At 40.2% G+C, this 16,346-nt stretch overlaps 1 protein-coding gene across 1 annotated transcript in view; it reads left to right on the forward strand.

Moving 5' to 3' along the window:
• The window catches only part of FREM2 (FRAS1 related extracellular matrix 2), a 168,749-nt gene extending 152,982 nt beyond the window's left edge, over positions 1–15,767 (forward strand). The window contains exons 17-24 of the mRNA XM_025996841.2: positions 1,181–1,373; positions 3,080–3,184; positions 5,024–5,151; positions 5,252–5,386; positions 6,142–6,268; positions 7,104–7,291; positions 7,497–7,643; positions 9,153–15,767. Of these exons, the coding sequence (XP_025852626.1) occupies positions 1,181–1,373; positions 3,080–3,184; positions 5,024–5,151; positions 5,252–5,386; positions 6,142–6,268; positions 7,104–7,291; positions 7,497–7,643; positions 9,153–9,665 (1,536 nt within the window). The 3' untranslated portion in view covers positions 9,666–15,767. The remainder of the gene's footprint in view (positions 1–1,180; positions 1,374–3,079; positions 3,185–5,023; positions 5,152–5,251; positions 5,387–6,141; positions 6,269–7,103; positions 7,292–7,496; positions 7,644–9,152) is intronic.
• Positions 15,768–16,346: the final 579 nt, after the last annotated feature.

The following is a 16,346-nucleotide window of genomic DNA, read 5'->3' on the forward strand; positions in this document are numbered from 1 at the left end:
TTAAAGAATTCTATGGGAAATTTGTTTTGCTTCTTTGAACCCTAATTTTCCTCTCTCTGCTTTTCTGTGCATCATTTATTCCATCTGTCCATCCACCCATCCATCCATCCCCCAGCCATCCATCCCCCAGCCATCCAACCTTCCAGGCATCCACACATACATATAAATATAATTATGGGGGAGAATAAAAATATCAAAATTAAAAATATTAAATAGCCTTTATTGTGAACTTAGAGGCTCAATAAATAAATATTAGTTTATCCTCCACTACTCCTAACTCACCTGCTAAATACCTGAAAAGGGAAAGTATAAAATTCAGAACAAGACACTTCATTTCAAGTAATTATTTTAGGGACATATGAAGTATTACATGTCATTACTAAACATGTCTGCTTCTAAATCTCTCCTGTCTTGCTTTATATAATAATTTAAAAGTGCCTTATAGCAGTGTTATTTCATAACAGCTCAAAACAGGAAATAATCCAACTGTCCATCAACGAATGAACAGATAAATATGTGCAGCACATGCATGCAAAGGAATGCTATTCAGAAATAAAAGTATTGAAATGTGCAGCAGCACGGATGCACCCTGAAAACATAAGTTAAAAAAACAGCCCGTCACAAGAGACTACAAATTGTAGGACTCATGTAAATGGAATGTCCAGAACCGGCAAATGCAAAGAGACAGAAAAGAGGCTAGTGGCTGCCAGGGTCCAGGAGGAGGAGGAGGGAATGAAGAAGTGACTCCTAATAGGTTTGGGATTCCCTTTGGAGGTGACGAAAGTGTCCTCTAAGACTGATTGTGGGTGGAATTTGCACCCCCCCCCCAAGCCGAATACATTAAATACTGTTGTCCTGTGTACTTTAATCGGTGCATTATACGGTGTGTGAATCATATCTTAATAAAGCTGTTAGGAAACCAAAAGGACTGCGTAGGTATCAGATACCCCCAAAAATGCAGTTTACTTTCAAGATTTCTCCCGCATATCCTGTGTTGCGGAGGAAGGCCGGGCGGTCACAGCTAGTTCGTGGCTCCAGGACTGGCGGGGCCAGCTGCAGATGCTGCCCCTTCCCTGCCTCGGCGGCCACGCAAAACCTCTCCTTGAGTGAAGGGAGAGAAAGGCTTCTGCGAAGCTGGGCACCCCGGATCGTGCTGACAGATACCGTTTCATCGCTTTAGGTGCTGAATCTGGTGCAGTCGTACGTGACTCTTCGGGTGCCCCTGTATGTCTCGTACGTGTTCCATTCCCCCGCGGGGGCAGGGGGCTGGCAGCACTTCGACCTGCACGCGGAGCTCCGCCTGACTTTCGTGTACGACACTGCCCTGCTGTGGGGGGACGGCATCGGCAGCCCGCCGGGGGCCGCGCTCCAAGGTGGGTGCGCGGGCGACGGCCCGGCTCCCTGTCCTAGCTGCATCACTTAGGGTTCCTTGGTTTGTTTGTTTGTTTGTTTTCACCGTAGCTAAGAATAATAGAAGCGACTTTTGATATATTTTATTTTTATATTCAATAGGTAAGATTGTTTTTCATTTTGCCACGGAAAAGCAAAATCATATCAGTGCCTCGAATTCCGCGTAGTATGTGACTGCAGTACCGTATACACTTCATGGATACTTAGCCCTTATAGTCCATTGTAAGGTGATCGATCATTTATGCATTACACAACACAGTCTATGGGTTTCCTAGATTCTAGAAAATGTGTAGAGGAAGTCCCAACTGAAAATAAGAAATGAACCCAAGAGAAATGTTGGTGCTATTTTGTTTCTGAAAATGAGATACATCCTGGATTCTAGCTCTGGCTTGCACAGCTAACTAGCTCTGTGATCTTAAACGTACTGCTTAACCTTTGTGGCACTCACATTCTTCTCAAAGGTAGGCCAGGCTTCTAATTGTTTTTTATTTTAAAATTCTATTATTCTGTGATATTTTAGCTGAATATCTTGGAAGAGTGGTGTAAGTACAACTGACTGCTGAGCCCATCATCATCTGCCAAAATTCGTTTCAATCTCTGTGTCAGAATTATAATTCAAAGTCCAGAGACATGAAGCTAATTATCTATCTGTAGAATGAGTGCAGTTTCTTTTCAGGCACCTGCTACTGTTCTGGTTCCATGCCTATCTGAGCATCATGTCTGCATTATTTTCTAGGAGCCAGAGAGACAATACTAGTGACACTGCATCAAAATTTGCTGTCTTAGGGGCACCTAAACGCCTCAGCTGGTTAAGCATCTGCCTTCAGCTCAGATCATGACTCGTAGTCCTGGGATTGAGCCTTGCATTGGGCTCCCTGCTCAGCGGTTGTCTCCTTTTCCCTCTCCTTCTGCCTTTCCCTTGCTCAGGCTCTCTCATGCTTGCTCTCTCCTCTCTCTCTCCAACTAAATAACTAAAATCTCAAAAAAAATCGCTATAAACAGATTAAAATTGCCCTGAAACTATGTGAAAGGCAATATGATCACCCTGGGCGATTATTCCAGATTATTTTATATTTCAATGTTTTAATTCCCTATCTTGCCTTAGAAAATGTATATTTAAGGGAACTTTAACATGGATCCATGCTGTGGTTCTCCTGTTCTACATAAGGAGCTCATGTTTCTTTCTTATATCTGGAACTGACTTTGGTCAAACTGCTGATGTCTTGGGAAAGCTCCAGGGTTTTTATTAAGCCTATAGAATTTGGAATACTTCTGGAGAACAGAGACACACTTCCATGTCCCCAAATCTTCAAAATTTGATAGTTTTACTGTGTCTCAATTTCTGGCTTCATTTATGTAGACTAAAGCTTTTAGGGGGAAAAAAAATCTTGGACTCCTGTAATCAATCTGTATATTTCATATTGATGTCACTCATGTTACCTGATTCTATTTTGCCTCCCTTCTTGACACCTTTTCTTGTTAGAAAGCAGAACAAAACAAAGAAACAGAACACGTCTGCTTCACTTATCACTCAGAATTCTTCGGATAACACCCTTTGGCTAGAACGCTTAAAGATGAGACATATCTGAAGTCAAACTTGGAAGAAATCCTGCACATAAGGAGTCCCTGGTTACCAGTATTTCCATTCTTATGCACTATCCCCATGTAGGTTCTCTCTACCCGACTAGCATGCGCATTGGTGAAGAGGGGCGCTTGGTTGTGAACTTCAAGACAGAGGCTCAGTTCCATGGATTGTTTGTGCTGTCTCATCCCGGTAAGCCCTGCTATCCACCAGGAGCCACTCCCTATACAACAGGTCACAGATTTTTCCGTATCCACATGTGTGCGTGTTTCAACATGCTTCCCGGTGAGCTTTGAAACCCTTCATTTCGGGGTACTTGGGTGGCTCAGTGGTTGAGCATCTGCCTTTGGCTCAGGGTGTGATCCCGGGGTCCTCGGATCAAGTCCCGCATCGGGCTCCCTGCATGGAGCCTGCTTCTCCCTCTGCCTGTGTCTCTCTGCCTCTCTCTCTCTCTCTCTCTCTCTCTCTGTGTCTCTATGAATAAATAAAATCTTAAGACAAAAAAAGAAACCTTTAATTTCAAATGAACTGTCAATGTGACTTCTCTACAGGAGGGCTTGATGATTGCTCAGCTACATTTCCGAAGCTACAAAACCATTGTCATCGATGTAGACTTTGAGAGAAAATACAAAATGATGAAAGTAAATTTAAAAGAAAACTCTACTGCATTTGTTTCAAGTGGAGTTTTCCTTGGATAAAGAGCATTAGCAACCATAATCTCCTCCTCTATTTCAATTTTGTTGTATAAAAAGTTGAAGTTAGGTTGTTTGTTCAGCAAGGACTTCTCTGTTCATAACTCTTTTCTAGACACTGTAAGAAACCTTTATAATAGAGCTGGAAGTGGCACTTCACTGCAACACTTAAATTTCAGACATGTGAACTAATTATCTTCAATAAAGATTGGCTATGTCATTTCACTAACTGTGGCACACTGAGCTTTGAATACCAGTAAGGAGGCAGTCACTAAAGTCCAATGTCCAGGCTTTTTTTGGACTATAAAGGACATTTCATTAGAAATATTTTATTTGACTCTCCATATCACTAACTTAGTTTTGCGTATTTTGCCCGTTTGCCAACTATTGTCAGATGGACGGGGAAAAATAGTTCACTCACTGTCTTCTGCGGCCTTCGTTTTTCTGATTCTGAGCTCCAAACAAAGGAGGGAATAGGGCTGAAAAATCAGAAGAGAAAGAGGTTTTGTTGTATTTTTCTGAAACTGAATGACAAGAAATACAGACTCAAGAATCATTTTGCTTTATTCTAATTGACAGCCTTGGAAAAGGATTTCTTGGTCTTTACAGGTCCCTCCCTCATGCCTACCTTTCTGGCAAACTGAATCTTTGTTTAGACACCGTTGCAGGCAATCTAATTAAAGTTAGATTCCGCTTAGAAATTGGGTTTGCCCAGCTGTGTGGAGGCTGAGAGACTAAAGCTCAACTCATAGCTCTGGCACACAATAAATACATTCACATCAGCTTTTATGGCTCTGCTGTGCCTCTCTGGAAAGTAGCCCTGAACTCTTTGAGCATTTCTACACAATTCCCTTTTGACAGAATCATAGAGTGAATAAAGCCCTGAATTAGGAATCAGAAGGCACATATCCTATCCTAGCTGTGTGATCTTGGGAGAGTCACTATAATCAGCCTCAGTCCATATTCTCTGGGAACAAAATGGGGATAATTATACCAACACTGTGTTTCTGAAGGCTTAGTATTAAGAATAGATGCAAACAGGATGCCTGGGTAGCTCAGTGGTTGAGTGCCTGCCTTCGGCCCAGGGAGTGATCCTGGAGACCTGGGATCGAGTCCCATGTCGGGCTCCCTGCATGGAGCCTGCTTCTCCCTCTGCCTGTGTCTCTGCCTCTCTCTCTGTGTGTGTCTCTCATGATTAAATAAATAAAATCTTTAAAAAAAATAAATGCAAACGATATATGATAAGGTACTTGGAAAACTCTAAACTCTTATGCGCTCTTACAACCATTCTACCAAATTTATTTATTTTATACACCTTATTATTGTTGGCATTTTCTAGGTTCCTTTACAAGCTCAATGATCATGTCAGCTGATCACCCGGGCCTGACCTTCTCCTTGCGCCTCATCAGGAGTGAACCAACCTATAACCAGCCAGTGCAGCAGTGGAGCTTTGTGTCTGACTTTGCAGTAAGTAACTCAGGCTCTTACTTAATTTTCCTTTTCTGTTGCCTTTGACCATACCTCAGATCCTTACGTGAAAAATGAATGTTCTTCCTTCTCCTTGAAGGTACGTGACTATTCGGGGACCTACACCGTAAAACTGCTACCTTGCACTGCTCCATCGCATCAGGAGTACCGCCTGCCAGTCACCTGCAGCCCCAGAGAGCCCATCACCTTTGACCTCAACATACGATTCCAGCAGGTGCGTCTCTTGGAGTTACCTTCCCGTGACTTCTCAAATCTTGCTTTAAGAGGTCGTGGCTTACTTTTATCAGTAAAAAAATAAATAAAATTCATACAGTGACTTGACTTCTTGCATGCTGAGAAAAAAGGAAAGCAGATAGGAAGGAAGCAAGAGAAGAAGGAAGCAGGAAAGAACTGCCCTTTGTTGTTGGTCCAGGATATAAAATCCGTAGTTGAAGAGGACACAAGGGTTATTTTTTTTTCTCTCATGATCTTGTCTCCTTCTGGAGTTTGCCACCTTGGAGATTTGAGGACTCTCCCCAGAGTTCTTCTGTACCTTCTTTGTCTTGTTCTTGGTCTTCAAGGAAATAAATGTCCTGTCATTCGTGCCATCTCAAGGTGCCTAATTGCCATGATGGATTAAAAGAAATGTGATGACACTTTGTGTCCAAGGACTTATCTTAGGTGTTGGCTTTTGCCTGACCAGGACATGTACAAGTCCCTTACAAACCCCGTTAAACCAATGGAAAAGAACTGGAGTAATGCTGTTTAGTCGGAGTAAAAAACTTTCAACTCACCAGTTTTACTTTCTCAAGAATTTCAAAGCCCATGTTACAATTCCTTACATTAGTTTTGTTTTTTTTTTAATGTGACAATTGCAGTGCAGTCTTCAGTGTTCTACATGTCATCGAATGTGTGTGTCTGTGAATAATGTCTGTGTGCACCCCCAGAACAATCGACAACATCTCAAAGGACTTTCACACTCGGTTTTAGGTCAGTGATCCAGTGGCGGCTGAGTTTAGCTTGAACACCCAAATGTACCTCCTGTCCAAGAAGAGTCTCTGGTTGTCTGATGGATCCATGGGATTTGGGCAAGAGAGTGATGTTGCCTTCACAGAAGGTATCCATTTCATAAACGCGACACCTGCTGTTTGCCACTGCATCTGTTGTTCTTTGCTTTATTGGGATCATGTTTGAGAGGGGAAATTATAACGTGGTGGGATGGTTTTGTGAAGATAACTGGGCCACTTTGGCCAGGATGGCATAAGGCCACTGAAATTGGATATATGTGACTGGATGGTTTTTCTTCTGGGGAAGTTAATCTCTATTTCCCTTACTTAAGTGACTTTTAGAACAAATATATGTTTTGTTCTTGACCCTTCTTTCAGGGTGCATAGATGCAAATACTACAGATATTTGACACTGTAAATGCCTCATGGGCAAGGGTTAGATCTGTCTGGTTCAGTGGCTCATTCCTGGCACCTGGCAAAACACCTAACACACACAGTGGGAGTTCAGTAATAGCTGTGAAATACATGATTGACTACTAGGGAATTTCCATAAGCTCTCTTTCAAAATCAAATAAAGCCAACTCAGCTTTTTATCGATCTTTTCTTTTTTATAGACTTTATTAGTCTGCATTCTGCATAAATTATTTATTTATATGAGCTGACTTTAACCACAGTACAATCATGAATACTAAATTATAGGCCAAGCCTTGAGATTATTTCCACTACTGACTGAGCATTCAAGGGTCAATAAATCTTCAGTCACTTGTGGCCGGTCCCCAAAGTGGTCTCAGAATCTGAGGCCTGAGAGTGAGTGAGATCCTAAAGGTCTTTCAACACTGGATGCCAGAGGAGGAAAAGAAGGAAGTGCTCACTAGTGGCATTATTGTCACAAATTGTTTGCAGTGCCACGTGGACAGAAGTGACATTTTCACATCTCTGTTTCAGGTGATATAATCTATGGTCGTGTCATGGTAGATCCTGTCCAGAATCTGGGTGACTCCTTTTACTGCAGCATTGAGAAGGTGTTCTTGTGCACTGGAGCTGATGGCTATGTTCCCAAATATAATCCCACAAATGCAGAATATGGCTGCTTAGCCGATTCTCCTTCACTCTTATATAGATTTAAAATTGTGGTAAGTGCTTTGACCCAAACAATGAACAAGATAGATGCTCGAAGTTAAATGTGTCTGATACTCAAAAACAATAGCGTCTTTTCAAATGAAAGTAAATGGTGACATTTTAAGGTAATCTGTACTCGCACAAAACTAAAGAAAACATTCTGTACTTGCAAAAGTTGGTATGATCTACAGCACTCCTCATTTTCCTTATTCCTTAAAGGACAAAGCTCAACCAGAGACACAAGCCACCAGTTTTGGAAATGTCCTGTTTAATGCCAAACTAGCAATGGATGATCCTGAAGCTATTCTCTTAGTGAATCAGCCTGGATCTGATGGATTTAAAGTCGACTCCATGCCACTCTTTCAGGTGGGCCAGTAGTAAGCCACTTAAAACAGCTCTGTGAACACACGCAAATTACTTAATGTTGAGATGATCCAAGTGTCTCATACTAAATGGCAGTGATAGTAATATTGCATAAGTAACAGTAACATCGAATAAGATAATGTAGGTAAACCACACCCCATACCAGAGTAGGCGTGGGGTGAGCATTCTCTAAACTCTAGCTGTTATTATTTTCATCAGTGCATTATTTTAAGTCTATGTGTAGTGAAAACCCTTATTCAGCCCAGAATGTAAATCTAAGTCTGATGTTTGAAAACTCTGCTTTTCTTATTCCCAAAAGTTCCTTCCTGTTGACTTGTCATGATCATCTTAGAGTGATCTTGTATCAACTGCTGGATTCAGAAAAACCAGTGTGCACAACTCGTAAATCCCCACCCTCAGAGGTTTTATAAACTAAGAATATCGTAACCCAGCAATAGACAGTAGAAAGAGACACAGGTGACCATAAGACTGAGCGGGCAAATGAGACAAATTCCGAGATGTGTTCCCATTGTGAATGGGGAAGCAAGTACACCTTTTCAGAAATTTACTGAAAATTGTCCAGGCAGGCGGATGGCTGCCAAACATGTTATCTTTATTCAAACTACAGAAAGAATCTTAAGGAAGTGTATTTGTTATTTTGAATAACTTTTGAAAATTGTTTTCACTGTTAACTCTGAATGCATTAGACCCCTTCTAAATCCTGACGGCTTCAGAGAGCCATCAGACAATCCCTTCTTTTCACAGGCCCTGAAAAAGCAGAAAAACTGACCTCCTCTATGGTCTTATGTGTAAATATGCAGCCAGATGTACTGGGAGAGAGTCCATGGGTCAGGAGTTTTGAGTTCTAGTCCTTCCTCTGCCACTAACTTAGTTCACTTGATCTTAACCAAAAGGCCGAGAAGCGATACCGCTAACTTAGTTGAGTGATATTGGCAAGTTAGTTAATTGCTAGACATTCTTATTTACCCATTTTTTAGATTAATAAGTTAAGCCCTGTGATGTTTGTTTATTTATTTATTTGTTTATTTGTTTATTTATTTATTTATGATTTTGTTCATTTATTTATGAGAGACACAGAGAGAGAGGCAGAGACATAGAGGGAGAAGCAGGCTACCTGTGGGGAGCCTGTTGTGGGACTTGATCCCAGGACCCTAGGATCACAACCTGAGCTGAAGGCAGACAACCACTGAGCTACCCAGGCACCCCAAACCAAGTGATATTTAAAGTTCTTTACAGTGCTGACATTCAATGGCTACAAGTCACAGATTTCAGGTATTTACCAGCACACACTTCCTCAAGAGCCACATAAAATATTTCAGAGTGCTTTACACAAAGCCTTGCACATACTACACATGCAAAAACATTAAGTATATCAATTCTGTAGACTGAATAAATTATGTTATGGTCTCTGCCATTCATTTCTCTTGCAGTAGTCATGAATGAGGTTGGCATGATACTTAATTTTCTAACAAATAGAGTTGTGTTTTCTAGGTCGCTCTGGGCCGAGAATGGTACATACACACGGTCTACACAGTAAGATCAAAAGACAACGCCAATCGAGGCATTGGCAAAAGAAGCACTGAGCACCAGCACCACTCCTTAGTGAGACCAGGGAAGCCCCGGGCAACTAGCAAGGGCCGGAAGAAGAGGGAGATCAGGAGCCCACCCCCACTGGCCTGGCAAATAGGTGCTGAGAACAACCGGGGAACAAACATCCAGCACATTGCCCTGGACCGCAGCAGCCGGAAGCTGATCCCCCAAGGCCGAGTTCCTCCTGATGGCGTCCTCCCCCGGGAGCTCAACCGTTCCAGCTCTGAGGTCAGCCTGGTCACAGTCGTTGGCGGCATCGCGGTGGGATTGCTAACCCTCTGCCTTGCTGCCATCACAGTGATGATGTGCAAGAGCAAGAAGGGCGCCAGGAGAAAGGATGCTCTAAAGGGCTCAGGCAGCAGCAAGCCCATGATGCCTCCGCAGAGCCACCACTGTGACAGCTCAGAGGTTTGATGACCACAGGTGGTACTCAGCCTCTTCCCCAAGTGCCTCAGAAAAACAGTAGAAACCCAAATGCTTCTGGAAACAGCAGAGAACTGGGGACTTCTGTTTTGAAGCTACTCAGAAGACCTGACTGTACTGATGAATAACCTTGGATTTGAATTGTGTCTACTCTTTCATGCATCAAAGAAACAAATGCAGACCACAGACCACAGCTTTCCTCTGGCCCAGAAGGTGGCAACAATGTATTCACAGGGACACAGAGCCATAGATGGACTGCCAGGAATGGACTTCTCATTTTAGACATTTTCTCTACACAGTGGAGACAGATCTACTCAAAGGTGCTGCAGACTCTCTCAGAAGTTTAAGATAAGTCTATTGTTGCTATATGAGTACGAATCTTAAAGGTGCAATTACCACATTGTTTATTCATTGTATAATAGTTTCTTCCTAGAAAGGTATTAATGAGTAGTCTGCAAGAATAATAAACACACCGTTTATTAGGACAAGTTTTCTCATGGGCGAAAACAGCATAGAATTATTACCAGGGGTGGCTCAACCCATAATTCAGCTTTTATACTACATGGAAGGGAATGGAAGGAAAGATAGAGGGGAAGTAACTCACTAGCTTGGATTTGAATTGTTTTTCAACCTCGTCAGAGCCTCCTTGTTTTATTTGCTTATTTAACTTTAAACCAAAGAATATGTTAAGGCTGGAAGAGATTGTCAAAGAAAGACTCTCCTGTAGTCAAGCTCTTGCATGATATAGTATACCTTATTGGTGCTCAACATTTGTGGGAAGTGAGAGGGTTGGTGGAGTTTTGATGATGAAGAAATGCTATAGAGTTAGATTCACATTTATAAGACAATGTTCTCTAAGAACTGAGCCTAGATATTTGCAGTATTGAACCCATAAATGATAATGAGAAATCTCATTACGGGTGGTGGAGGGAGAAAGTGGTATTTATTAATATAGTATGTTTGACCAAATGCCTCTTCTACATACTTTATTGAATAAAAGAACATTCTGACAGATGATACATGAAGCTGACCCTCAGAGTGGTATAATCACACAACCATGTCCAGAACTTATATTGGCCACATTTTATTAACTTTCTAATCAACATCTGGTCTAAAAATGGGAATCTTTGCAACTGTCATTCCAGAGATGGCCTTGGAGATGCCATCTTCTTTGATCCGGGAGGAGAGCAGCATTCTCTGACATCTCCAGTTCAGTGAGCTGGTGCAGCAAGGTCCCTCTTGGTATCTGGAAATATAATGTGTAACACTGCTTACAGTGTTAAAAAACCAAGAAACTTAGTGAGCTTGCTTGGCAAGGCTCCCATTGCCTTTCTGAAAAAAAAAAAAAAAAGATGTACTCTCACCAAATGGCAAAATTTCAGTTGGAAAGGGAAGGAAAATGTCAGTTGTCCAATGACCAATCTTCCAAAAGCTAGTAAATGTATTTCAAGCAAAAATAAAGTCAGGAGAAAAAGAAATGTACCTAGGGGCTAACTAATCCTCCAGTGTTGCCTAGAATCTCTTCACTTGCTTCCATAGCCTGGCCTCACTGGACATCCTCGTGGGATGGATCTTATCTGGTGTCCGTGAGCTCCATCCATCTCTTTACTGAAAAAAGGAATCTACACTGGTGCTGAGAGACAGATGAGAGGTATCTAATACCTCTCTTCTTTTGGGCAGCTCTGCACTTCACATTCAAAGTCTTTCAAAGAATATGGTAAACTAGAGTCTCCTTCCATTGGGGATTTATAGATACCACCTATAACTCAAAAGTCCCCCAAAGGGACTGTATAGCCCAGGAGTTCATTTGTCGAATAAACATGAATGCTTCCATAATTATCCCCTTTTCTTTTGCTTTGCCTTCTGGTAGATGCTTAGCTACTTTAGTCACCTCATAACTTGTATAGGAATGAGCATGAGTTAAACAGCTTCAAATAGGGCTCAAAAGCTTCGAAAAGCCTTTTCACAGCTTAGCACTGGGTTCAATTTCACTAAGACTGGTAGAGCAAGTCCTCTCAGTTGACTTTGTGTTCCTTTAGTAGCTGGGAAGCAGTAGGCTGCTTCAGAGCCTGACTCTCGTGCAATCGTGAGCCGCTCTGTCACTGAATATACTAATCACTGAAGCAACATCACCACAAGTCTGTTTTGAGCCTTTGGGCCACACTGGTTTGATATCAGATTTCACAATACAATTAGTTTTTCTAATGAGACTGCCATATATGAATTGGAGGGCTTACAAAATACAGGACCTGTCTATCTTTACTTAACAAAGAAAAGTTTCTTCCTCTCTGCCTATTCCTTCCCTTTCTCTCCTTTCTCTCTTTCCTTCCTCCCCTTGAAAACAGAGAAGAGTCTGTGGTCTGTGGGAAATAGGCAGATACAGCTTTCTTGAGTATAAAATGCTTGGATTTTTATGATTAATGTATATAAAATCACACATTAAGTAAATAGAAAGAAAATGATTTTTCTATCTATTTACTTAATGTGTGATTTTATATACATTAATCATAAAAATACCATTTCTAGTGGAAAAGAGAATCAGGCAAAAATGCTTTATTGTTCAATAAAACAGACCCTTTATCCAGTATTTTGTTTTTAGAGAATTATTCTGGTATTATCAAAACAATTACATAAAATAACTTCCTATAGACAACAGGATGTAAGCTATAATCACTCCTTAGATACTCAGTAGCTTCTGACCTTAATTTAAACTATATAATTGAAATTGTACTGCATAGGAAACCCCAAGCACAAAAATATATATGAAGCCTTAGGAGCTCTCCTAGCATGTGAACTATAAGCATTACAATACATCGTTACGTTGTAATGATGGTTTTATTTATTACAATTCATTCTCTCTGTTAACACTTACTAAATGCTCACCTAGGATTAGCCACTTGGAGAGATTAAACAGAAGCCAAGATATCCTCCCTGGTCTTCTGGCAGGTTATAATCAAATGTAGTTCTTCCTTTAGACTACAGGAATCAAGATTTGCATTGCGTTTTCCCCTGGACCAAGAACAAGTCAGGCATGTTTGTGAACCACAACTTAAAAATCTCTCCAGAGCACCGACAGTGGAGTCTGTTGTTTTTCATCTAAAAGAACCCCACATGCTATGGATCATTCTGATCATAGTTGTAATGCAAAATTTCAGATCAGTAACTTAATGGAATTGCCCTTCACAAATCTACACAGAGAGAATCCATTACAGGGATGTGGGTAGCCCTGCATATTCTTTTCCTCTTAATGGAGGACAGGCCCACTTTATTCCAAGAATAGGATATGGCACATCAATTCTTGTTCCCGTCCATTAACATCCCCAACGCCTCCCGAAGTGCATTCTCCCGCGAGCATCCACACTGTCAACTAGAATTCCTCTACCATGCTACTGCATAGCATTTGTTATATGAAGGACCAACTCTAGGCTCAATATGAAGGGATTTAGTTCTGTAAGCCTCAAACAACTTCTTTATTAAGTCATCATACCTCTAAGTCTTTTCCAGGGTACCAACCCCAGGGTCGACTTTAAAAATGGAAATAGACTTGTATGAAAATCACAGAGACATTCCTCATACAAATCAGTGCTAAGGGTTAAAATAGTCCTAGATTGAGAAACAGTAAAGTAACAATAATAGCAGAATTAATGAGCAAAAATCTAATGACATTTAGATTTTTAAAGTTGGAAATGGGATCTCTGCTCCGATTTTGAAAATATCTATTTATTTTTGACTTAGAGACCAAGTTAGTCCTTTAAAAGGAAAAAAGAAAAAAATCTTTAAAGATCCAAGTGTTTTGCAAAATTGAAATTTACATAATGGTATTCATTTGAAAAACAAGGGAACTATGATTCTTTGAGACTCATTTCTTCTATGCATGAAAGTAATAACAAAAGGAAAAAAACAGGTGTTTTTACTAACTGTAGGGCAAATGATGAATAGGGCTTAAATGTTCAATCAGACCAACTGCCATGGCTTAGAAATGAGTACTTTGGCAGAGAACTATAAATACTACTATTATCTGGTGCGCACGCGCACACACACGCACAGGCACATGTGTGTATAAAAACAACCAAAGATCTCATTTCTAGAAAAAGATGACCCTACATACAGTTTTAACTGAAAGGGTTCATATGGAGATTTTGAAGAAGGTCAACAGAGTGGTCATTTGTGTAAACACACTATCATGGGATTTTTCTTTGACATTAGTTCAAAGATTACTACGTTTCTTTAATGAGTTTTCCTAGAATTGATTCCAGTGTTGCCCAGTAATGACATAAAAATTTTCAGAAAATATTATCCATAGGTTCAAAGTTTCCCTCACTATTTCTTCTTGTTGCCATATCCTTTGATGTTGAGAATGAAAGACTAAACTTTGATAGTTATTTTGATTTTAATAAGATTTTAAAATAGAAGTGCATGATATTTTTCTACAGTTTTCACTGGAAAGATCATACAGAAACCTTTTAAATAAAAACTGGTTCTCTGTTGAACTAAAGTTGATGAAACAAACTATACTAATGTGAGCCTCCCTCCAATTTTAATTTTGTTGGAAAAACAGACCAGAATATTGAACTCACAGACTTTTAAACAATTTTGCTTTCTCTCGTATCTTTCAAGTACATGTATTACCTTTTCCATTATATCTGTTTGTGTATGCTTCTTTTTTCAGTATTGTTTTATTAAAAAACAACATCCAGAAGAAAAAAACAAAACCAAAACCAAACCTTGCTGTAGCTGACATCTCTACTTTCCTTCCTTCCTTTCTTCCTTCCTTGGTTCCTTTCTTTCATTGACTAGGTTTTTTTCTTCCTCTGAGATTTACATTCTTCCAGTAACGCTTCCCTTTTAGTTTTGAAACCATTGCCATTTCCACTACGTAATTAGCATTCTTATTCATCTGAAAGCTAGTAAGTAAAACGTAGGATTTGTGCAGTGTCCCTTCTTTATAAAATGTTAAGGCTTTTGGATGATAGAAAGAAGAGCTCCCTTCAAAAGATCAAAAGCATCACATTGAATAATGTAATGACGATCTGTGCTTTGATTTTCTCTCAGTAGGTTCAACACTGACATTTAAGACACACACACACACACACACACACACACAATCCCTTTAAGGGTTTAATTGAGTAAAAATAAAAGGCCAGAGATCACGTATATGAAGTTGTTTGTATGATTGAATACTTTGTGATGAAATAAATGGCAAAACGAAAAAACTATTAAAATGTTAACAGCATTGAAGTGTTTTCAATTGTAATTATTAAATGCACAGTGTTCCTTTCACTATTAGCCAAATGTTGCCTACACTGATCACATGATTCCTTGAAAACTCTAAGTGAATTTCTACTACAGATAATTTATTTTCCCAATGTTTGGATCGTCCCTTCACATAAAAATCATCAGTACTGTGACTTTGAAAAGAAGAAAGAAAAGAGAGAAATGTGGGTTTTTAAAAGCTAACATTAGTAATAAAGAGCGTTACAATACAAATCACTGAAAAATCTAGAAAAGCAATTACTGGTAAGAATAAAAAATCATTTCTGTAAGGCCCAAAATGGAGCACATTACAAAAACACATTACAAGGACAAAGCTGGGTCTCTTTCTGTGGTTTTAGGAATTCAAGTTTTTGGCAAGGTATTATTTAAGCCCATTTGTCTCTAAAAGAAAACTTCAGCCTGTACAAGGAGTTGTGTGTTTTATAATTGCATTAAGTGCCTGCTTCCTCCAAAAGCCCTCCAAAACACTCAGTAAATTTATATTTATCTAGCCACTGAGTGACATATCTGTGTGTGATGGAATTATTTTCAGAGCTTAATAGCCTTTGTGATTTTCCCATGGGAATTCTGCAAAAACTAACAGGGTCTAGGTTTTTTTGTTGTTGTTTATTTGCTAGGGTACTTCATTTTGCTGGCTATTGAAGCTTATGCCTGGAAGCCAATTATGCAAATAATTTGGAGGCATTCAGTCTTCCCTCCGTGTCTAAAATAATTCTTGCTGCCACTTGTGTTTCCTAACTACAACTGTTTTCTCAAAATATATCACATGTTTAAATAAATAAAGCCCATGTAAATATAAATGTGTTAACATGGTCAAGGGATTGTGGTTCGTTCTGTAACTTTTATTTACACTAAAATCCAAGAATTCACGTAGTCCGCCATGCATGCCCTCCTTCAGGCTTCCAGGATGGGACCTGTGCTCCCAGTGCCTCTCTGATGCTGGTGGCCAAATATTGCCGCCCCTCATCAGCATCTGCCTGCAGCATCTCAGTGCTTACTCACCAGTGGTAACAGGTGTAGACACAGCTGGAGGCCTGTCAGAGGCAAGGTATACTTAGAAGAAACTACATATTTGGGTGAGTAACTTTGTCCTGGGGAGCAGAGTGTCTAGGCCTTACTACAGGTATGAAACCCTGCCAGGCTGCACAAATGAGGAAGAATCAACTAATTGGATCCATTGCTGGGGGACTTACACAAATCAGTTATCATTTGACTTATTATATTGTCAGATTTTTAATAGGTGGCCACAACTATTTAATACCAGAAGGAAATGCAAGGACAGCCTCTTTTAGAGCTATTGAAGGATAATCTCAAGAAAAGGAGTGGAGCACTGGGGGAAGAAGTGGCCAGTTGTAGCAGAAACGCTGTGATCAGCCACAGAAATGAGAAGATCAGTCC

Source organism: Vulpes vulpes, chromosome 9 (assembly GCF_048418805.1).
Source record: "Vulpes vulpes isolate BD-2025 chromosome 9, VulVul3, whole genome shotgun sequence".
In the NCBI taxonomy this organism is placed as follows: domain Eukaryota; kingdom Metazoa; phylum Chordata; class Mammalia; order Carnivora; family Canidae; genus Vulpes; species Vulpes vulpes.